Source organism: Nicotiana attenuata, unplaced genomic scaffold (genome assembly GCF_001879085.1).
Source record: "Nicotiana attenuata strain UT unplaced genomic scaffold, NIATTr2, whole genome shotgun sequence".
Taxonomy (NCBI): Eukaryota; Viridiplantae; Streptophyta; class Magnoliopsida; order Solanales; family Solanaceae; genus Nicotiana; species Nicotiana attenuata.
The window spans coordinates 406,021-430,241 of NW_017670618.1; the positions used below are offsets into that span (position 1 = coordinate 406,021).

The following is a 24,221-nucleotide window of genomic DNA, read 5'->3' on the forward strand; positions in this document are numbered from 1 at the left end:
TGGTGGCTCGCGTGCAGGCTGGTGTCAAGAGGGGCCTCAAGGGACTGCAGATATCCATAGTTTCTTGGATGGGTTAGAGTCTACTACCTCAGAGGATGTCAACATGCTTGGAGACTTGCCGGTGCCAAAGAAGGTACCATCGCTGGGAGCCAATGGGTCTTCCTCGAGCCCAAGGTTAGTGTACCGATTTCCGGCTCCAAGCGTTGACCCTGACCGAAAGCAATCGATAGTTTTCTCTATCCCGGAGGATGCCCGGGTTTTCTATGCCCCCGTGGGGGTCTCTAGCTATCTTCGGTGTTTGTGACCGAAGAGGATCAGACCATGATGGATAAGGTGGAAATCCCCTGCCTTTTTATCGAAGTTCAACAAGTATTGAATCGGGTAGCTTCGAGTATCTTTTTCATTATGTATTTTAAATTTAAAGTTGTAAACAATCATAACTCCTTCCTTCATGTTTGCAGGCCTCGGTATTGCACCATGAGACTTTCTTCCGACACCGGGAGGAGTTAACCAATCACGAGGCCGAGGTTCGAGTGCTTACTAAGAATAGGGACACCTATATGCTTCTAAGTGAGAAGCTTTAGGCCGAGTTAGAAGCGGCTCGGAGGGAGCATACCGAGATGGCCGAGCAGGTAATTCAAGTACTTCATGATATCGAAGACAAAATGGATATAGTGGCTAACGATCCGATCCTGCAGGTTTGGCAGAGGCTTGAATAGATCGGGCAGCTCAAAGCACAGGTAGATACGATACAAGCCAAGGCTGTGGAATTCAAGAAAAATATGGACATCTTAGCCTCGAAAAAGGAAGCTGTCCAAGCACAACTGGAGTTGGCCGAGACCCAACTCCGGGTTGCAAAAGAGAAGATCTCGGTACAGGTAGAGAAAATCGAGGAACTTCAATCCCAATTGGACTCAGCTATTTCTGATAAAGAGAATTTGGCCAAGGAACTCAAGGCAGCCAAATTAGAGGTGGTTAAGACCAAGGCCGAAGCTGATGCCAAAGTGGCCCAATTCAAGGTCGACGTCGAGGCGATCCAAGCTCAGGCTAGGAGTATGGTGGAGCATGCAAAGTGGCAAGCTCGGAGAGAAGCCCTAGAAGGAGTTCATGCTCAGAACTTCGACGTACTGGATGAACTCGAGAGTGCCAAAGTAGAAGAAGCCAAGGCCCGGAAGCTGGCCTTCCCCGAGGAAGATTCTGAGAGCTTAAGTGAGTCCGAAGATGGGGAAGATCCTGATGATGAAGATGCTGCCTCCGATGGAGGCAAGGACACTTAGGCCTTTATATGTTTTTTTTTTTGCATCTTTTAGAGGCTGTTTCGGCCGTTGTAGGTTTTTTATATTGGGCTATTCTGACCTTTGTAAAAACATTGTTTGAATATATATGAGGCTTTTATTTCCCTTTCAACTTTCATATTTTCCCTTTAGCTTATTACTTGTATTCATGAAGGTCGGGATGTCTTAGCATAAAATAACTTAGGTTATGTTTGAAAGTTCAAACAAACCTCGCTTTTATATTACTCTTAGGTTATTTTGAAAGTTCAAACAAACCTCGCCTTCATATTACTCTATGCTTCTTGGGGGTTCGGTTTTACCGGAAACCTTTTTCCCAAAGTAAGTAGCCGACATCGTAGTTCGCCGAGGGTAGCCTTTAAAACCGGTTATGAAAAATTTCTTTTTGAAGGCCTATCTTTTGTTACGTTTCTCGGACGTCTCTGAACCGTGTAACCGTAGCCTTTTAGTTTGGGTATCGCCCAGTGGGCTTGCTTTCCCGAGTTATCTAGGCTTACCTAAGATAATAGTCCCCGAGTGGCTATGGTCGTGGCCTTTAAAATTCGGGGGTTGCCTAAGAGGTCTTACGCCCCCGATGTTTAATAGCTCAATCTATTCAAGTTTGTTTTCAGACGTTGGTCCCCGAGTGAGGGAGTGATCATCCAAACTTCGATTATAATCGACTCTTGAGCTCGTTATCTTTAGGAGATCAAAAATACGATTTTTTTTAAGGGACATAAAGAGGAAATTTTCTAAAACATAAGATAATTGAAGGGAAGGTACTTCTCTTTATTCTTGTGCAAAACAGTTATACATGTGTACATGTTTTATGACAAGGCTCGAGCAATCTATGTGGGCACGATTCATTTGACCGTTCGGCCCTTACAACAAATCCTACCTATCGAGACCCTTCTATTAGGAAGTAATTTCCTCGCAAAAGTCGATATCAGAGGGTAACGCCCCCTAGTATTCGAGGTTGATTGTAGAGGAGCCTCGGATACTATTAATGTTATCTTCGACACTGATTCGTGATCGGCCTTTGATTTTAAGTTAGCACGACCTACTGTTGCCTCGTTAAAAACCTTGCCGAAAGACCCATTTGGGACAAACCGGTTCAAGGAAAAAAGAGTGCAACACGTGCTTTTAGAACTAAAGACTTCACGCCGCTCCTTGTCGACCACCTGCAAGTGTTAGTCCGAAAATAAAAGGAAATGAAATGGGGTAGTACCTTAGCAGTAATATCGTTTTAGGTAAGTTACGTTCCAATTGCTTTGTAGTTGTTCTCCGTTCATCATTCCAAGCTTGTAGGATCCTTTCCCCGTGACCTCGAGAATCTGGTATGGTCCTTCCCAGTTTGGACTCAATTTCCCTTCGTTCGGATTCTGGGTGTTTAGTTTTACCTTCCTTAGTACTAAGTCCTCGACATTGAAGTATCAAAGATTGGCCCTTCGATTATAATACCTCTCGATCCGTTGCTTTTGGGCGGCCAATCGAACAAGGGCAGCTTCACGCCTTTCATCCAACAGCTCCAGGCTCGTATGCATGGCCTCGTCATTAGATACCTTTGTTGCATATTTGAATCCGATACTTGGCTCCCCGACTTCAACCGATATTAGAGCTTCGGCACCATAAACCAATAAGAATGGGGTAGCCCCAGTACTGGACTTCGAAGTTGTGCGATATGCCCAAAGAACTTCGGGCAAGATCTATTTCCATTTTCCCTTGGCGTCGGTCAACCTGTTCTTAAGGTTTTGGATTATGGTTTTGTTGGTGGATTCGGCTTGTCCGTTCCCACTAGGGTGATAAGGTGTCGATAAGATCCTTTTGATCTTATGATCTTCGAGAAAATTGGTCACTTTGCTGCCAATAAACTATTTCCCGTTGTCACATAGAATTTCGGACGGCATCCCAAACCGACATGTGATGTGGTCCCAAATGAAGTCGATGACTTCCTTCTCCCTGACCTTCTCGTATTCCTGTGCTTCGACCCACTTAGAAAAATAGTCAGTCATAAATAAAATAAATTGAGCCTTACCTGCCCATGGAAAAGGGCAAACGATGTCCATTCCCAACTTCATGAATGGCCATGGCGACAAGACCGAATGCAACAGTTCCTTGGGTTGATGAATTATCAGAGCAAATCTTTGGCACTTGTCACATTTTCGTACGAACTCTTTCGCATCCTTTTCCATATCGATCCAGTAATAGCCAGTTTTGATCACTTTTTGAACCTATGATTCGGCGCCTGAATGATTTCCATAGATGCCCTTGTGAACTTCCCTTAGAACATACTCAGTATCTCCTGGTCTCATACATATTGCTAGCGGGCCATCGAACATTCTTCTGAACAAGGTTCCGTCCTCGGACAAGCTGAATCGGGCTGCCTTTGTGCGTAGGGCCCTCGATTCATTTGGATATGAGGGAAGTTTCCCGGTCTTCAAATACTCTACGTATTTATTTCTCCAATCCCAGGTTAAGCTTGTGGAGTTTATTTCGGCGTTACCTTCTTCTACTACTGACCTCATGAGTTGTACGACTGCCCCCGAGTCGAGCTCGTCCTCTTCGACCGATGACCCTAAGTTTGCAAGGGCATCGACCTTACTATTTTGATCTCGAGGTATGTGCTGCAAAGTCCACTCTTTGAACCGATGTAATGTACGTGTAACTTATCTATGTACCTTTGCTTTCGTTCTTCTCTAACTTCGAACGTTCCGTTTACTTGGTTCACTACAAGGAGGGAGTCACACTTAGCTTCGATCACCTCCGCTCCCAAGCTTTTGGCCAGTTCGAGACCTACAATCATGGCCTCATATTCGGCCTCATTGTTATTCAACTTCACAGTTCTAATGGATTGTCTAAATACGTTGCATGTGGGTGGCTTCAGTATGATACCAAGTCCGGACCCTTTTACGTTTGATGCATCGTCCGTATAGAGGGTCCAAATTCTCGAAGACGTCCCTGAGTTTACCAACAACTCTCTTTTGACTTCAGGTATCAGGGTCGGCGTAAAGTCGGCCATGAAATCTGCCAAAATTTGGGATTTAATGGCTGTTCGGGGTTGATATTCAATATTGTAACCGTTGATTTCCACGGCCCATTTGGCCAATCATCCCGATAGTTCGGGTTTATGCATTATATTTCGTAATGGATAGGTTGTCACAAAACATATAGGATGGCACTGAAAATTTGGTTTCAGTTTTCTAGAGGCACTTGGCAAAGCGAGTGCCAATTTTTCTAGGTGAGGATATCTAGTCTCGGCCTCACCCAAGATTCTGCTAACATAATAAATTGGAAATTGCGTACCTTGTTCTTCCCAGACTAGGACTCCACTTACCGCTATTTCCGATGCTGTTAAATACAAGTATAGTTGTTCGTCTTCCCTCTGTGTGTGAAGCAATGGCGGGCTCGACAGATATCGCTTATATTCTTCTAAGGCCCGTTGGCATTCCAGGGTCCATGTGAAGTTGTTTTTCTTCTTCATTAGTGAGAAAAATCAATGACTCTTATCGGAAGACCTCGAGATAAATCGCCCTAGGGCAGCAATGCGCCCGGTTAGCCTTTGTACAGCCTTCACATTATCCACTACCGTGATATCCTCGATGCGTTTGATCTTGTTAGGGTTGATCTCGATTCCTCAATTGGACACCATGAACCCGAGAAATTTACCAGATCTGACTCCGAATGCGCACTTTGCTGGATTCAGCTTCATGTTGTACATCTTTAATATACTGAAGGTTTAGTGCCAATGTTTTAAATGGTCCTATTCTTGCAGGGACTTAACTAACATATCGTCAAATTAAACTTCCATGGATTTTCCAATTTGTTCTTCAAACATTCGGTTTACTAGGCGTTCGCAAGTGGCACCGTTAGTTTTTAATCCAAATGGCATTATGTTATAGCAATATGTGCCATACTTAGTGATGAAGGAGGTCTTTTCTTGATCATCAGGTTCATCCGTATTTGGTTGTACCCGGAGTAGGCATCGAGAAAACTGAGGATCTCGTGGCCGGCCGTGGAATCGATCATGCGATCGATGTTAGGCAAAGGGAAAGAGTCTTTGGGGCATGCCTTACTCAAATCTTTATAATCCATACACATTCTTAGTTTGTTCCCTTTTATAGGGACTACTACTACATTTGCTAACCATTCCGGTTATTTGACCTCCCGGATGGACCCTATTTTAAGGAGTTTAGATACCCCGTCCTTGATGAAGGCATGCTTGATCTCGGACTGGGGTCTCCTTTTCTGCTTGACCGGATGGAATCTCGGGTCCAGGCTCTGTGAGTAGTGATCTCCGGCGGGATCCCTGTCATATCGAGATGGGACCAAGCAAAACAATCCATGTAAGCTATAAGAAATTGAATGAGCTTTTTCCTGAGCTCGGGAGTTATCCCCGTGCCCAGGTATACCTTTCGATCGGGCAGATGTTCAATTAGTACGATCTGCTCCAGCTCTTCGACCGTTGATTTAGTAGCGTCAAAATCATCGGTAACTATAAATGATCGAGGAACCCCGTAAGCATCGCCTTCGTCAGTCCCCACCTCATCCGGTTGGGTTGAGGCTGGCATTGGTGGTTGCTATTTGGTTTCGTGTTTTGCTCTTGAACCTGACACCTTTATCGATGAGAGTGTTGATATCGGAATTACTTCATCAACGGTAAATATCTCCTTTGCGGCGGTATGTTCCCAATAGACCGTCTTGATACCTTCCGGTGTTGGAAATTTTAATACCTGGTGAAGGGTCGAGGGCACAACTCTCATGTTGTGGATCCATGGCCTCCCGAACAGGGGTTAGTACCTTATGTCCCCTTCGACTACATAAAACTTGGTCTCCTGAGTGGTACCGGCTATGTTTACTGGTAACGTTATTTCTCCCTTATTAGTTTCACGAGCCATGTTGAATCCGTTCAACAATCGGGCCGCAGTAATGATTTGGTCCTGTAGGCCGAGTTGCTGTACGACCCTCGATCGAATGATGTTGGCCGAGCTACGTGGATCAATTAGCACAATTTTAACTCGAGTTTTATTCATGACTACAGAAATTACCAGTGCATCATTATGGGGATGCATGATTCCTTCTGCATCCTCATCGTTGAAAGATAAAGTTCCTTCTGGTATGTAATCTTGAGTCCGTTTTTCCATTTTGATTGATACTTTGGTGCGCTTTAACATTGGACCTTTAGGGACATAGACCCCTCTGATGATCATATGAATGACGTGTTGAGGTTTGTCTTGTTCATTTTGTTTGTTGGAATCCCTGTTTCTGAAATGATTCTTGGCTCGGTCACTCAGAAATTCCCAAAGGTGCCCGTTGTTGAATAACCAGACCACTTCTTCTCTCAATTGTCGATAATCCTCCGTTCTGTGGCCATCTGTGCTATGGTATTTTCATATTTGGTTGGGATCCCTTTGTGATGGATCGATTTGTAAAGGCCGAAGCCACTTGGTATCTTTGATGCATCCGATAGCCGATACGATGGCAGCCGCATCAACATTAAAGTTGTACTCTAATAATCGTGGTGCCTCTTTAGGTCCGATAGGTCTGCCGAAGCCGTTATTGCTCATGAGCCTTGAGAGCTTTGGCTCGATCACTTCTCCTTTCATTTCGTGCAAATTTCACCCAGATCCGCTGCTCCTACGATCTCTGTTATACGACTGATATCGATCTATGTTCAACCTTGATTCTCAGTCAATATACCTCTTGATTCTATCGACGGGCCTGGTTGGATAAACGGACCCAGAAGGTGCCCCAAGTTGATCGTCTTCGATCATGTTCTTTGATTGATACTGATTATGCACATCGGCCTAAGTAACAGCGGGGTATTCTATCGAATTCTGCTTCAACTACTGTGAAGCCACTGAGCTTCGAACATTGAGTCCTTGAGTGAAAGCTTGAATAGCCCAATCATCAGCGACCGGTGGCAAGTCCATCCGTTCCATTTGGAATCGAGACACGAATTCTCCGAGCATTTTGTTGTCCTTCTGCCTTACCTTGGAAAGGTCCGACTTCCTAGTTTCGACCTTGATTGCCCCGCAATGTGCCTTTACGAAAGAATCTGCAAGCATAACAAATGAGTTAATAGAATTCGGTGGTAAATTATGGTACCATATCATAACTCCCTTTGACAGGGTCTCCCCGAATTTCTTTAGCAAGACAGATTGGATCTCGTCATCCTATAGATCATTCCCTTTGATAGCACACGTGTAGGAGCTGATGTGCTCGTCTGAATCGGTCGTTCCATTATACTTAGGAATATTGGACATGTGGAACTTCTTAGGTATCGACTTTGGAGCCGCGCTCGGGGGGAAAGGTTTTTGCACGAACTTTTTGGAATCCAGTCCCTTCAATATTGGCGGAGCCCCCGGGATTTGATCGACCTTGGAGTTGTAAGTTTCCACCTTTTTGTTGTTTGCCTCGATCTTCTTTTCCCCCGACTCAAGTCGTTTTGTCAGTTCTTCGAGCATCTTCATGATTGCAGGATTGGTCTCCGATTCTTTCTCGCTCGATTTCTTTGAAACTGATTCGACCCTATGTACAACTTCCTGGGACGGCTCGAGCTCGACCCTACTCAGCGGGTGATTCTGATTTTGGAGCTGGGCTATCGCTGCCTGCTGAGCCTACAACATTTCAAAGACCACCTGCAGTCTGATCCCGCCATCTTCGCCTCCATGTGCGCTTTGAGCGACCGATCGAATATCCCCATGAACGCTACCTTCGGGACCGACGACCAAATTTGCGTTGATGGCTACATGCGAGCTGACGTCGATTGGATCTACAACCAAAACTCCATCGAGGCCAACCGGAGGTACATCGTTCCCTGGTGCTATGTTATCATTTTCGCCATGGTAGCCGAAATCATTGTCAACGTGTAGAGGTGCTGACTGAGAGTTTGACATTTTGGTCCTGGAATCAAAGAATACTTCAAAGAATAAGTGTAAAATAATGTGTGTTATGAAAGTTTGTACTAGGTAATCACTATTTTCCTTAGCCCCACGATGGGCGCTAAACTGTTTACCCAAATTAGATAATTGAATTTGTATGCGGTTTTAAGGATACGGGATATAACTTGATACAAATTAGGAAAACAAATTAATATTGAAATTAACGATAAGAAAATAAATGCAAACCACAAAATTGAACAGCCTTAGCTTCTGAGTTTGGTCACCCTCGAGCCAAGAAATGTCTCGACTAGTATTAGAACTTGGCAACAAGATGATAAAACTAGAAATGATCAGTGTATTGCTTTCTTTGCATGTTACAATGTGTCCTACAAATGATCAGAACCCCCCTTTATATAGTGAAGGTGTTCTACTTTTGGTACAATTCTATTCAAGGTAAAAAATCTCATGATATGCTAATTAATCGGCTTCTTCTTGATACATGCCGAGATTTCCGCCGTGATCCTCGACCGATTGCGGATATTTTGGCTTTCCGTTATTTGGCTCGTAAGTTTCCCTCGATCTTGCTCGGTCTCGATCTTGTTTGGTCTCGATCTTGCTCGATCTCGATCTTGTTCGGTCTCTGGGTCACGAGCTCGACGCTACTTTTGTGCCTTGGTTCGATATAACCCAAGCTCGAGCTTTGACCTGCCATATTTCATCCTCGAGTGGACAAACAATGGACGAAGCTAGTTTCGACCGTATACAATATAGTACTCCATTGACCGTCGGGCCACGATTTATTGGTACTCAAGAACATTGGAATTTAGAGAGTTTGGATGATTTGATTTTTGACGAAGAAATAATGTGACACTTGAATAAGAAGTTAATCCTTCCCAACGCTTCATCCAATTGACACTCCCACATCATGCTACACTTGATTTTTAGCTCCTATAATGTCCGTTCTTAGCCCTGCCGTTCACAAAACTAATGATGTCTTGCCTTGTTTTGCATTTCCTGCCTAAGACCTGACTAAATGATAAGGAATAATTACACCAGTGAATAGAGTTGGAGAAAATATTTCAATGGAAAATATTTTACTTTTGGAAAATAATTTTTCGATCATTTTCCTGCGTTTGGCACGTAATAATCGTACAAGGTGTAATATATGATAGATAATAAGCATGGTAAAGTGAAGACATTTTGAGGCTAAAATATGACAATAATTTCTACATGTGTTATAGAATGAGAATTTTCATAATTACTTAAGGATTTGAAAAATATTCCATAATATACAACCTCGTTTTGAATTACAAATTGTACAACATATATATTATATATATAATCTAAAAATAAGGTAATATCCCCTATTTAAGGTGAATGTCATCAGATCCTTAACGTATGGAACTTTTCTAGGATATTTGGTAAGCGTATATTTAGGTATTTAGACCCTAAATATTCTCTAATTTGTGAGTTATTAATTATCAATATAAACTTATTAGGTTACCACTATCTCTGATATGTTTGTCAAATATATGACGCGGAGGAGAGGAACAATCAACATAAGTGTTGAATCTTTTAATATAAGTTTCATCAAATACCTCCCTTTCCATCAGCAACTCTTTCTCCTTCACATTCAGCTCCCCCCTCGAATTAGTCTGCTCATTCATATTCTCTTTCTTATTACATTTTTCTTTCACATCTTCAATCACATTCTCATTCCCGGTTGCATCTTCATCCACCTTCTCATTCCGCATCACCTTATCAGTTGTATCCCTTGTATTCTCCTTCTCCGGCCCATTCGCGAGAAATAACACATCCTTTATCATAATTTCCTTCTCCAATTCAGTAGGAGAAATATTCTTCAAGTACAACTAAAAAAGGAGAGAGCAAAATTTATATCATAAATAATATACAACAACTAATCACAAATTAATTCTAAAAAAGCTATGTGAAATAGGAGACATCATACTCACTCAGATATGTAGTATTGTATAGTTATATACCATACTGTAATATATGTATATGTTATATAATATATTATATACAATATTTACTAATAGTATACCTCAGATACATATCAATAATAACAATGGAAAAATATACCTTATCAGTTCTCATCTTCGCAATGTGCTTTGAAACTAGGCTATACCTTGGTTTGTATTCAACCTTCCATCCCAACATACGAGGTATTCTTTCTTCCAATCGATGAGCAATTATGAAATCAAAAAGAGATATTTCTCAGTGAGAGAATATCAAGGAGAGATTTTAGGAATTAAAAAGTTGTATGATTCTAAAATAAGTTGTACTAAAAGTAATTTTATTAAAGCAGTTGTAGAAAATATAAATAAGTCTTTAAAGAGTTGTATTCTATGTAAATTCCTCTTATAGAATGGGGACATTTGCGAAGGACGCTTTCGCCCAAAAGGGAGTAGATCATTTTCCTCCATTTGGTGGGAATATTTTTTTTGAAAAAAGAAAAATTCATGCATCTTTAAGGTAACAAAAACACTGAAAAATGACCTCAACAAGGAAAAGATTTTCTTTTTGGTAGAAATATTCGAAACAAACCCAATATCTCATGTTTTCCAAGTAAAATAATTTAACATAGAGATCTTCACAGCTTGTTTGGATGGTTGTTACATATCGTTTCATAATGTATCGTATTGTACTGTATTGTATTGTTTGATAAATACAATGTTTGGATAGATTGTGTCGTTTGCCATCGTTTCATGATATCTCGCATCAGCAATATGAAGAATAAACTTGCAATATTATAAAGAAAAATTATGATACAGAGTAAAATTATTTTATAAAATGGTATGGTAAATGATAAAATAAAATTATTTAATAATAATGAAATGTGAGATTGAGAGAAAAAGACAAGGTAACGACGCGACCACAGCAAATCGGTCGTTACATAAAGTGACACATTTCGTCGTTACGTAACGACGAATTTAACGATACGATACAATAAAATTTAAGTTACAATCAAAACAAACATCGTATTTAATGTAACAATACGATACAATACAATGGGTAACAACCATCCAAACAAGCTGTCAGAGTAGACGATTCGAAATTTGTATTATACAAAAAAAAAAAGGACCTTTACACAAATAGCAGGACCAATTTATCATTTACTTTTTCTAGCCGATATACATAAATTGGGGACTGATTATACACAGTTATGTATAGGGTAAAATATGCTATGTTAAGTAATTGCATAAGAGGGTGACACATGGCACCGAAGGCAGAGGATAGTTAAGACCGAAGACAACTGTTCTGTTTATTACCGGAAGGAATGACACTCGTAAAGATGCAATAAATACCCGCCGCCTGGTAGCATTTAATAGAGAATATTTCACAACATTTGGTGCACTGCCCGTTACAAGAAAATTGGCATTTATGCTCACCATTACACCTTTTTCAATGGCCCTCATGATTGACATTAAAGGACATGATTCTAGGACCTTATTTCCTAGGTGCAACTATAAATAGTGAGCTCTGTTATCATTGTAAGGATCACGACTTTTTCTGGGAAATTTATGATATAATCGATTCAAAGCTTTATACAATTTTATCTTCTTATTCCTTGATTTCATTACTGTTGTGCTCGGAAGCTCTGCTCCCGAAATTACTATTTCTATGATTTTATCTTCACTTCAAGGCTAAGTATTGCGTGTTCATCAATTATTTTATTATTTTAGGATCGAATTAGTTCAGTTGTCTATAAACCAAGTATAAATTCAATTATACCATTTTACCGGTAAATAATTTGGCGCCCAGTAATTAAGTTGATCCTTGTCACTACTAGAAATTAAGCCTATGGCAACCCTTCCAAAACCGTGGCAATAGATATATTAACCGTCCCTGTATGGATACTGACACTAATTTGGAACCGTTTCGGGATCTAGCGTTACAATAAGTCAATTGGAACGGTTATTTGTAACGGTTTCAAAACCGTCTCCATAGAGGGATATTGTAACGGTTATGGAACTACTACCATTGTTCCATCTATGGGAACGATTTTCGGTATTGGAGCGGTTATAAACTATTGTGGTACCATTATACCAGAGATTTTCTTAGTCTATTGCGACGTTTTCCATGATATATTGCAACGGTTTTGTGATATGTTGGAACAATTATCATTATCCTTCTAAATTTTAATGATCTTTTCTACTCTAAATGGTTTTGCTCCTGAGCTTTCAAGGATATTTTTGAAAATATGTAAGTGGAAGCTTTTGTTTAAGTTTGAAGCTGAAGGCCCGGAGACTTTGCAAAGCAGTGACTGGTAATTTTGTACTTATTAATGAACAACTACAAATTCACACAAAACAATATAAATCAACCATAAATTTCCTTCACTTCACAACTAGGACAACACATTAAGATCCACAGTGAAGAACACATACAGATTCTATTTGTGTTATAACCAAAACAGTCAACTAGTTCTTCAAGAATGATATTTTTAGCGATCTTTTTATCTATTAATTAAATCAAGAGAAGTAGCGAACCTTAAGTAGAAACTACAAATTACCAATTCCGCAAAAGAAAGGGACAATGGGATAGACCCAAAATTAGAAAAACAAAGGAGATAGTAGTATAGTACCTTTGAGATAATCTTGAATCCAAAACTATGCAAATGGCCAACAGGTAACCTCTGTAAAATGCCCTTAGTTGCAGATTCTTGCACTACTGGTTGTGCCTGTTTGCTACCAAAATGCCTTAGCACAAATTCGATAGCATTTGATTCCACTATAGCCAATGATGTTGTACATAAAAATATACAATAAACTACAAGTTAGAAACATGACTTTTTAAATTTACCATAAAGTCCCCGGCCATAATGTCCAAAAAATGCTCCTTTCAGTATTACTTTCTATTAGGCTCCATGTAACTGTAACTAGGATTTAGGAACAAGCAAATCCCCATGATTCCAAACTAATCGATTACAAATCAGAGAAACCAAATATGATTGAGAAGATATCTAAGCTCAATAAAACTTATATGAATGAAGTGAAAAGGTAAATCACACCATTTCAACATATAAAAAGGACCATTTCAAGCCTCCTTGTTCAAATCTGAGAAAAATAAAGTTAAACCAGACATTACCCCCAATAGATAGAACTCATCTTTTCTCTTTGTCATATACTCATAATAAGTGTACATTTTTTAATCTTTCAAAGTTTAAAAAAGCATCAAGGTAAACTTCGACTTTGACAAATCATGAAACCTTCAGTAGAAATTGCAATATGCAATTCTAATTTCTATTTCTAGATGATTAATGACATATTCCAGTTCCAAAAAAAGGAACTACTCTTGGATTTATTCCGAATGAAAAGATGATATAGCCACCAACTAAATAATTCAAAGACTAAAACGAGTACAACTTCCAAATGAACTATAACTAATAATATCTTATTTGGTCAACCACGAATAAAATAAGGTCACTAAAGCTTAATATTCGTCAATATCTCTTCTTCCTAATAGATTAACATATAAAGAGAACAGAGCATCAAGATTGCATTCAGGCTTACATATCAATATTTGTAAATCGAGATACATTCAAGGAAAAAAATAAGATTTGAGTAACCACTGCTATTGGGTCGGCATTTCGTCGAATAGTTAATATGCATGACATATTTGAGTAAGCACAATTTTAGCATACAACCAAGCAAATAACTCACTCACAGAAAATTGGGTATTCAAAATCGTTTTACACACGGAGTAGGAAGAGATAATCCAGTAAGTCTACTAACTATTTAGATGAGAAAAAATTGAACAAATTAGGAGAAACCCCCAAAACCCCAAAAAGAAAACTGCAGTAAATATGAAAATCACTAACCCGAAAGGAGCTAAATGTGAAATGGGTTTGGCTTTGATCAATAATAGACCTAGTTGTGCAAGAAACTAATGAGTTCTTTGGCAGCCCAGATCGGCGATCTTTACCAGCGAAATGGGACCTAGCGATAGAAGAAAAAGGTATGTTCTTTAGAAGTCCAAATTTGTGACCTCTAAAGGCAGAATATACCTCCATATTGTCGCTTCAAAACGATGGATTCTTCTTTAGGAGTGTTATATCAAGATGCTATAATTTGGATTCAACTATCGATTTGGACTTAGCAACAAAAGGTCTTAGAGTACTACTTTGTCTCTCATCAGGCTTAGAAATATTAGCAACTAAAAAGAAAAAATAACTCCACTCAAAAGGTTGGGGTTTTGCGAAAAATAGAAGCCGGAAAATAAGGAAGGAATCTGAACCATCCCAATAGATTTTATTTTAAGATAACCGTTTTCATAGATATACCTATTGTGACGGTTTTGAAAACCGTGGCTGTAGAAAAGACTAATGGAACGGTTCTAACATTACTGCAACGGTTTACTTACAAAAATGTCTCAACAGGATCCTTACCCTACGCAATGGTTACAAGTGTTGCAATAGACCATCTATAGCAACGGTTATATCAACCGTTGCCAACAAACTGTTCCCATAGGCCCAATTTCTAGTAGTGAATTGCCTTTTTTACTAACGTGTTTTGATTATTTGTCTTAGAAAATGATCACAGAAAATAGCAGATAATGGTGTTAACAACATAAACAATCTTGAGGCTCACGGAGACCAGCCTCATCATGAGGATTCAGTCAGTGACACCCACAATGAGGGAAACGGTGGCACGCCGGTCCATGACAGGCGGTATCCGCGACATGTTCGGGAGGCAACTCCCGATGATGCTGAAGAGGAGCATGTTGTTGATGCGGTAAGGGTCTTACAAGAGCAACAAGTGATCATTCTAGGCCACCTCACACGGCAGGATAAGGTTATGACGAAGTTGAAGTAGGCGTTATCAGGGGATTCCAATAACGCGAATAGACAAGGTCCAGTGCCTCCCGACGCTCTTTCAAATCAAACAACGTAGAGGGTCAACAACACCACCCCCAGGGGCGAGGTTGAGCAGATTCGATCCCAACAACGAGAATGATCCCTTCAAGAGAAAACTCCTATGGTTCATGATGGAAGTGAACGCCTGCATGGACTAAATCTCGGGCACACCACCGGTGTTGAAAGGGCCAGACTCGAAGAAGTATACTTAGTTGCCATACAAACCGAGCGCGACACCAGAATGAATCCTGAAGCAGGTTAAAATGCCCGACGTGCCAAAGTATGATGGAACTTCAGATCCTCAGGAGCATATTACCACCTATACAACAACGGTTAAGGGGAATGATTTAGCTCTCCACGAGATTGAATCTATTTTGCTGAAGAAATTTGGAGAGACTCTCACAAGGGGATCTTTGACGTGGTATTTGCTGTTACCCGAGCATTCCATAAATTCCTTTGAGATGCTCACAGACTCTTTTATTAAGGCTCATGCCGGTGCCAGAAAGGTGCAGGCTCGAAAGCCTAACATATTCAGAATTGCACAAGGAGAGTTTGAATTGCTGCGAGAATTCGTCACTCAGTTCCAGAAGGAGAGGATGTTGCTCCCGGTTGTTCCGGATGAATGGGCAGATGAAGCATTCACCAAGGGTCTGAATCCTAGAAGTTTAGACGCTTCCCAGAAATTGAAGGAAAGCTTGCTCGAGTTCCAAGTAATGACTTAGGCGGATGTCCACAACCGGTACGAATAAGATAAGGATTGAAGATGATCAGATTGGCTTCTTGTCTTCGACAAAGGGACGAGAGAAGAATAAAGAAAAATCAAAAGACAATTTCGACACAGATAGACGATCTTCGAGGGGCCAGTTTCTAACTTACGAACGGGATGAATGACACAATAGAGGTTTTCGGTCGGCAGGCAGGTTCTTTATCGATAGAAGAACTGATCGCAGTTGAAACAATAGATCATTGCAGGATAAAGAAACATCAGATACACGGGATCCTTCCTACCCCAGGCTATCAGAATACAACTTCAACTTCAGTGTAGTAGAGTTGGTATCAGCTATAAGGATCATTAAAGAAGCACGATTCTCGAAGCCGAGGAGGTTCAAGCCCAGCCAGAGGGATCCCAATTTGTGGTGCAAGTATTATGGAACGGATGGCCACCGGACTGGGGACTGCCAACATCTGCGTGAAGAAGTGGCGACACTATTGAAGAACGGACATCTCAGAGAATTCTTAAGTGACCGGGCCAAGAATAATTACGGTCGCAACTGTGATAACGCAAAACCATCAAAAGGAGGGGATTATCCCCCATGCCAGACGATCAACATGATCTTCGGGGAGGGGGGGGGGGGAACGAGATCAATAGAGTCACCTTCTCGCAGCAAAAAAGATGAAGATATCAATAACCCATAGCAAGAGACTTCGGGAAGTTTCTCAACACGACATCAATTTCACGGAGGAGGACGTAGACGGATTGTTTCTACCATACGACGATGCAATGGTAATTCCTTTAAATGTATTAGATTTTAAAATCACACGTGTTCCAGTGAATGCAGGATGTTTCGCCAATATCATACAATGGAGGGTACTGGAAAAAGCCAAACTCACCAAAAGAATAATTCCGGCTATAAAACGCGTCATCGGATTCAACCTCGCAAGTGTGACAACCCGAGGAGAGATCTTGCTGCCCACGTACGCCGAATAAGTGATGAAAATTACCCTTTTTGAAGTGGTGGACGGTGATATGTGATATAATATTATTTTGAGAAGACCATGGTTGCATGAGAAGAGAGCTGGACCATCAACGTATCATCAGTTGCTTAAATTCCCAATGCCGAAGGAAGCAAACAAATAAGGGAGACCAACCGGCAGCAAGAAGATGAATGCAATTTCGGTCTCCAGTAGTAAAGGGAAGGAGCACATGGCATAGCAACTACAACAACCTGTGCCGGCTCTCAAATCGAATGAAGTTAGATAGGGGGAAAAAGCGTCAAACTCTTATCAGGTGCCGAGATATTTCCCGGTACCAGAAGAGACGGATGCAATAAAATCCATAGCGGAAGAGCTTGAACAAGTTGCATTGTTAGAAAAGTTCTGTGAAAGAAAATTCCACTTGGGGACAGGACTACACCCCGAGCTCAGGTCTAGCTTTATTGAATTTCTTGAATATAATGTTGATATTTTGCGTGGTCTCATGCATACATGATAGGTATATGACGACGTCCACAACACACCTCGATAAGAGATATGATACGGTCATATGCAATATAAATTACCAACTATGAGTCGGGGTTGAATCCACAGGGAGTTATAAGGGGTGTTATGAGTATATACTAGAAGAAAGAGAATGGATTAACTAAATTTGCACTTCCACAATGAGTTTTCATTTCTATTTCTACTATTACTCTAAAAATTGTAAGTTATGTAAAATAAACTAGAAATGAACGATTGTTTTTGTTTTTTTCCAAATAGTTTAAAAGCCTAGGGATGTGACCATAACCTAGGTGTTCGCCTAATGGGACAAAGACGTTAATACTTATTTTGTTGATTGAGCTGTATTATAGCTCTCAACTCTACATTACCCACTCAATACCTCTCGGTCAAAAAATTGTTTTGCCCAATTTGGCTTTCTCAAGTACAAATGGGTATCAAACAAAATAGTTGATATGAGCTCAAGTTAGGTTCTTACTATCTCTAGTTTGAATCCTTTAATTAGGCCAATCAAACTTAGTCCAATTCCTTGTTAGCCAAGTTATCTTAGACTAGGTCTCTCTTTCTCAAGTAGAGACTAAGTCAAAAAGGCATGGATGAAATGTTTGCAACCATTAATTCTAAAGTTGAAGCATAAACTAAGCTAAATAATAAACACCCAATCATAAACAAGCATTATATTAAATACCCAAAAGGTTTATACACTAGGGTTGAATCACAACCCTAGTAAGAATCTAGCTACTCATAATGGAAATTGAAGAAAATAAAGAAGAAAAGATAATTAAAATCATAATAAAATATTAAAATGATAAAATATAATGATAAAACACTGAAATAATCACCAACTTCCTAAACTAGCAAAAGGTAACGGCTACCACAGCTTTTTCTTCAAAACTTGATCTAAAATTATGAAACTCGTCTATTTATAGTAGGCCAAAATTTGCTGACAAATAGCCTTCTTCTCCCTTGCGGATCTATTACAACTAGCGATTCTGATAAACATTATTATAGAAATTGGGGCTAATTCAATAGAAATCGGTCGTACCTAGCCTCGATTCACGTCGCAAACATTGTCCAATGATTCATGAAAACATGCAAAGAGCAGAGTTGGCGCATCTGATCTTTCTTCTTCAGTGCCAGGCATAAAGAGCTAGCGCTAAGAGCAGGGGATGAATCTTTATCGACTTCCTTTTGAATAACTTGGATAACATCTTTATGGACATCTGAGAGAGGTTCTTTCTACTAGTGCTCCTCCTCCTGCTAATGCTAGTGCAACTTTGAAAGTTGTTAAAGCAAAGATTCGATACCTCTTTTATTATTAATTAATAATTGACATTCTCTGATCGCCTAATCTCGTAATACATGGCTGCCCCCCGGGAGGTTCTGTGGCCGCACAATTCCATGTGCGGTCCGCAGATTTCTTCAGTTGACAAGAGCTTGGATTCTGTAGTCGTATATTTCTGGATTGCGGCTGCGAAGCAACTTCTGCGGCCGCACAATTCTTGTGCGGTCCACACTTCAGCAAGGCTCCAGGACTTGGTCTTTTGCACACTCTCTGATCTTGGAATCATTTGTTAGTGCATACCCTGTTTTACGGTCACACAATTCATGTGCCACATTGGTCAAAATCTTGTTGGGTTCTTTCGCTTGGTTTGCGGCCGCAGATGGAATTCTGCGGTCCGCAATTTCTTCTGCGGCCACAGTAATCCTTCTGCGGATCGTTATCCTTTGCTTCTGCGCCCTTTATTGCCTTGTGCTTCGGAACACTCCTTTTTGAGTCGGATTTCATCATGTGAGCCCAAACTTCCAACGTTCCTGCAATTTGCACAATTTCATTAGTTTCAGGAATATTAATAAATACTTTCGGACTAAAACAAAAGAACAAAGGTGCTAATAAGTAGTCAAAATCCCCACTTATAAACTCCCACAAACTTAAGTCTTTGCTTGTCCTCATGCAAATGAATTAGTTCCCACCTCCTAAAGTTAATTTTCATTTCAGCGAGTCACAAGTGAGCCATTCACACAACAGTTGGGACCAATAATTACCCAGACTACTCATGTATTATCAACAAGGAGACAAGTCAAATAGTCATGTACATATAGCTCTAATGTGACATTCGAGCTTCAAGAATTGACTTTACTCATCAAGGACTCTTGTTCTATCATGCAGGACATGATGGACTCCAAACTCTTCCTCCTCTACTTTCCATTTACCAAGCTCACATAAGAAATTTGCACTCAATCGGAAGATTCTTGAAAGGCTCACACATCTCTCACAAGAGAATGTCACAAGTACGACTTCAAGTACCATAGGCTTGACCCTCATGTAGATTTCCAGTAATGTAAGCTCACTCGATTTGAGACAGGACTTCTGTTGGGATATAATGAAAGCTTTTGGGTTAGGGTAGGATACCGTATGGGTAAGTGGTTACACCTTTCTTTAAGCACTCTATCTTTCATTTCTCGGCTCACAATTTCCAGTTCTTAGAGGCACTTTCTTTTCATTGGGGGACTAGAGAGACTTAACATCACTATTTCTTGTTCATTTCATTCTTTTTCTACCTTTTTGATTTCTCAATGCTTGGGATCATTACCTCTTTTTGAATCCATTCAACCTTTCCACTTATTCACATTTTGCATTTTTCTTTTTGTTCCTTTCTTTTCTTGCCTTCTCTTTTATAGAGATTATTTCTTTTCTCTTTTTGTACCTTGATACTCTCCCCCAAACTTATGTTTTAGGCCATTTGTTTCACAAGAGTGTTAAGGAAAGTTCGGGTGCCAAGAGAAGGTCATGAAAAAACGAGTAAAGGCTTATAACATGGTTATCAAATGAGAAAGGCTAGAGGCTCAAAGGGGTTGACTAGGGATAATGACACTGGTGGGGAATAGAAAGTTCAACCGTGCAAGGAAAGCCTACAATAACTTCTTAAACCAAACAAAAACTTAGGATTTCGCCTTGAAACACATTCGGGGCAAGTTATAGACCCTTCGCATGGATACTTGGACTAGAAACAATTCATCTCAGCCTTCACGCAATTAAATTGTAAAAGAGGATAGAGTCGAGAACCTACAAGTTTAAAGATCACTATAGTCCAATTAAACCATTCGATGATTACCAAAGTCAACTAAAGAGTCACAAAGTCACTAACTAGAGCTATTTCTTTTCAAAACCTTGTCTCAACCATAAGCACGTAGTTAAGAGTGTTGGTACCAAATGAAGCATGGTTGACTCTTCGAGCATGACTTAATTAGGTCTTTTATTCTTTACTACTATTATTATTACCTAAACACAAAAAAATATACTCATTCCTTAAGAAGGTTATCACGCCATTCATCGTTGGGACAAGTCACCCGATTCACACAACAATTACCTTTGGAAAGAATCGTGGCGTTAAGAAACCAAAGGCTTATTATCTACTAAAACATAAAAAGAAGCTACTTAACAAAAAAAGAACTAATATGGAAAAGATAAAGGAGCTAGTAAGCAAAAACAAAGATAAAGATGCTAATGAGCAAAACTACTAAAGATAGAATAAATATACATAGTAAGAGAGAGAAAGGATAGTTAAATACAAATAAGAAAAAGAAAAAGTATCATCAAATTATTACATGCCAAATTAATCAAATTGTACCAAATGTGTCAAATAAACTCCACACCCCCCCCCCCCCCCGAAAAAAGTAAGCATTGTCCCCAATGCTTAGCAAAATAAGAGTAAAAGAGGAAAGGGTGAAGAAAACTCTCTATGGCTCCTTGGACATCTCTGTGTCCCCAGCAATGTCATTGCCCTCCGGATCAGCCAACTGGATCTCATCATCCTCAACTCTAGGTGTGGCTGGTTGGCGAACATCTCACACGCTGCCTCAATAGTGTCGGTAACAAGGTCTGGCTCTTCACACTGGCCAGCTGGTGCTACCGATGCAGATAAGGTAGAAGGATCTGGGGAAGACTGGTGTGGGTCAAGCAACATGTCAAAGGGAAGGTCTCCAACTGTAGCAATTCCGTTCACCTCTCTATGGAGCTTATCCACTGACTTCTTACTAGCCTAGGACTCCTAGGACTTCCTCATCTATTTTAATTCCTTTCCCAACTCTTCAATCACCGACATGTGTTGTACCGAGGTAGCCATGATCGTTTTCTGGTTCTCCAAGAGATTCTTCAGTGTCTCATCATTAGTCGAGGGAACCTGAGATGCCTGAGAAGTGGATTGTGCTGCAACAGTACTGGACAAGTCAGACAGCTTTGCAATAGCTGTCTGCATCCAAATGTAGAGACTCGCCAATGTCTGGGAGACTCGCAGCGCAGATAGTGGGCCAGTAGGCATGGGCACTAGCCTCAAAGCTAAGGTGGGACCTGTGGCATGAGTCCGTAGTAGGGGTTGTGGATGATGGCAGAGGCATAACTGCGGCACTGGAGGAAGGCTCGGCCAAAGTGGATGGAACATCAACTGTCTCAGAAACTACCATGGCTGGCTCATTAGATTGCCATGTGGTGGTAGGAGGCTGGACTTTCTTCTTCGGGTTGCTCGCATCCATAAGTAAACACCAATCAAAAGGCTTCTTTGGCTTCACCTTTGTGTCAAAATCCCTCGGCTCTACCTTTGCATCGGTAAGATATTATGTAATAGTGTTGGGATACGAGTAGGATGAGCTATAAAAGAGATGTTGGCTGACATCACGACACCCACATTAATTGGGAAACCAACCATGATGGTAGCCACAAGCACTGCCCGAGGGATGGGAAAGTGAGTCTCATTCTGGCTTGGATCCAACCTGCTGCAAACAAATATCTGCCACCCCTTTGCCTCAAAACTCAAAGTGTTCGCTGAATGGGAACCCCGGAAGCAATCCATGGTGGTGGTAGACCTGGTGGTGCTATAACCTCAGCTAAACGTGCACTTCTCCAAATACTCCTTCGGCTCAACATCCTTAAATCCCAAGTACGTGTTTAGCGTATGTTGATCAAACCTCACCTTGAGGTTGCGTACTTTGGTCACCTTCGTCCCTTTATTTATGTAAGCACATTGGCATATTCGTAGACAAGGTATTCTTTTGCATCCACTACATTCTGGGTGAACCACATCCATCCCTTTCGTGCCCTGAACTGTCTCAATATAGCTGGGTTGTGCCTCTCCAAATATTTCGATAGAAATTGTCGCTCAAGAGTGATCAAAGGGAAAGAAGGGCGAGTGCGACCGCACAATTTCATGCACTTTGTTACCTCGTGACCTTAACTCAGCATCTTATCTGCGGTCTGCATAATTTCATGTGCGGCTGCAGATTTCCTATGCGGTCGCAGATTTCCCATGCGACCACAAAAAGACCTCTTCTCTAACAGGCTAAACCTCAGAGAGTTGGTATTTTTAACCTCTCATTTGTGCGGCCCGCAAGATAATTATACGGCCGCATTGCTCTTTTGCTACAACGCCCATAATTGTGTGGTCCACACAAATCAACTGCAGTCTGCAATTCTTGCAACACTTAGCCAAATTTTTGTCCACAATTCTTGTAAATCACACTCAGCCCTATAGCACACTTCAAATCAAGTTGGGACAAAAATAACACCTAACTACCAAAGAAAAAAAAGAAAAAAAAAGATTCCTTAAGCACTCCATCTTTCAATTGTGGGCTCACAATTTGCCGATTCCTCGAGGTATTTTATTTTCCTTGGGGGACTAGAGAGACTTAACATCACTCTTTCATGATCATTACATTTATATTTCTCCCATTTTTGGGATCACTGTCTTTCTTTGAATCCCTTCAACTCTTTCACTTATCCATTTTTTTCATTTCTCTTTTTGTTCTTTTCTTTTCTTTTCCTTTCCTTCTCATCATTTCTTTTCTTTTTTTTTGTGCCTTAATACCTCTTTTCAATTTCCTTGTCTCTTCCCCAAACTTATGTTTTTAGCCATTCATTTCACATGAGTGTTAAGGAAAGCTCGGGTGCCAAGAGAGGGTCAGATAGAACGGGTAAAGGCTTGTAACATGGTTTTCAAATGAGAAAGGCTAAAGGCTCGAAGGGTTTGACTAGGGATGACATCTTTGGTAGGCAATAGAACACTCAAACGGTCCAAGGAGAGCACAGAATCACTTCTCAAGCCAAGCAAAACTTAAGATTTTGCCTTAAAACACATTCGGAAAAAGTTCTTGACCTTCCGCACAGGTACTTGAACTAGCAACAAAGTATCTCACCCCTCATGCAACTAGATTGTTAAAGAGGATAGAGTCGAGGGCCCACAATGACCACATTCAAGATACAAGATCACTATGGTCAAATTAGACCACCCAATGGTATCAAAGTCAACACAAGAGTCACAAAGTCACTAAGTAGATCTATTTCCTTTTAAAATCCTTGTCTCTAACCATAAGCACGTAGTTAAATGTGTTGGTGCCAAATGAAGCATGTTTGACTCTTTGAGTTTGACTTAATCAGGTCTTTTTATTCATTACTACTACTATTATCACCTAAACATAGAACTGACTCATTCCCTTAAGAAGGTTGTCACGCCATCCATCGTTGGGACGAGTAACCCAGTCCACATAACAACTAACTTTGGAAAGAATTGTGGTATTAAAAAACCAAAGGTTTATTATCTACTGAAACATAAAAAGAAGCTACTAAATAAAAAAGAAGCTAACAAATTAAACACTAACTAATAAGGAAATACACGTACAAAAGCTACAAAGCAAACACTATTGAAAGCAGAACGAATATACATAACGAGAGAAGAGAGAGAACATATACATAATGAGAAAGAAAAAGAATATAGTATCAAGTTAAGTACAAGCCAAATGACTTGAATCATCAAATACACTCCACCCCCTAAATAAAAATAAGCATTGTCCCAAATGCTTAATAAAATAAGAATAAAGGAATGGAAAGGGTGAAGAAGACTCCCTATGGCTCCTTGGACATCTATGTGTCCCCAGCAATGTCACCGCCCTCAGGCTCGTCCAGCAGGATCTCATCATCTTCTA

The 24,221-nt window shown here is 40.4% G+C and overlaps 2 protein-coding genes across 3 annotated transcripts; one reads left to right on the forward strand and one right to left on the reverse strand.

Moving 5' to 3' along the window:
• Positions 1-8,766: 8,766 nt before the first annotated feature.
• Positions 8,767-14,416, reverse strand: LOC109241573. 2 transcript variants are annotated; one of them, XR_002070254.1, is made up of 4 exons: positions 13,998-14,416; positions 12,762-12,907; positions 10,256-10,347; positions 9,686-10,023 (listed from the first exon to the last, which is right to left on the reverse strand). XR_002070254.1 is itself a non-coding variant. In XM_019408331.1 (3 exons), the coding sequence occupies exons 1-3, from the start codon at positions 14,187-14,189 to the stop codon at positions 9,634-9,636; spliced, it is 678 nt and encodes a 225-aa protein (XP_019263876.1). In that variant the 5' UTR covers positions 14,190-14,416; the 3' UTR covers positions 8,767-9,633. The 2 variants fall into 2 exon arrangements, 1 of the variants encoding a protein (XP_019263876.1); XM_019408331.1 differs by lacking the exon at positions 10,256-10,347 and having other exon boundaries at positions 8,767-10,023; positions 12,762-12,857.
• Positions 14,417-15,295: 879 nt separating this feature from the next.
• LOC109241569 lies at positions 15,296-16,448 on the forward strand. Its single transcript, XM_019408324.1, has 2 exons — positions 15,296-15,742; positions 16,005-16,448. The coding sequence occupies exons 1-2, from the start codon at positions 15,296-15,298 to the stop codon at positions 16,446-16,448; spliced, it is 891 nt and encodes a 296-aa protein (XP_019263869.1).
• Positions 16,449-24,221: the final 7,773 nt, after the last annotated feature.

Bases quoted from the DNA above. Each gene is read 5' to 3' on its own strand.
- LOC109241573 (XM_019408331.1), bottom strand. From the start codon at position 14,189: ATGGAGGTATATTCTGCCTTTAGAGGTCACAAATTTGGACTTCTAAAG. The intron at 12,858-13,997 runs GTTAGTGATTTT...GGTAGCAAACAG, and splicing joins TCACATTTAGCTCCTTTCGG to GCACAACCAGTAGTGCAAGA. The intron at 10,024-12,761 runs GTACTATACTAC...CTCCTTTTTTAG, and splicing joins GATTCAAGATTATCTCAAAG to TTGTACTTGAAGAATATTTC.
- LOC109241569 (XM_019408324.1), top strand. From the start codon at position 15,296: ATGCCCGACGTGCCAAAGTATGATGGAACTTCAGATCCTCAGGAGCAT. The intron at 15,743-16,004 runs GTAATGACTTAG...AGATCATTGCAG, and splicing joins AAAGCTTGCTCGAGTTCCAA to GATAAAGAAACATCAGATAC.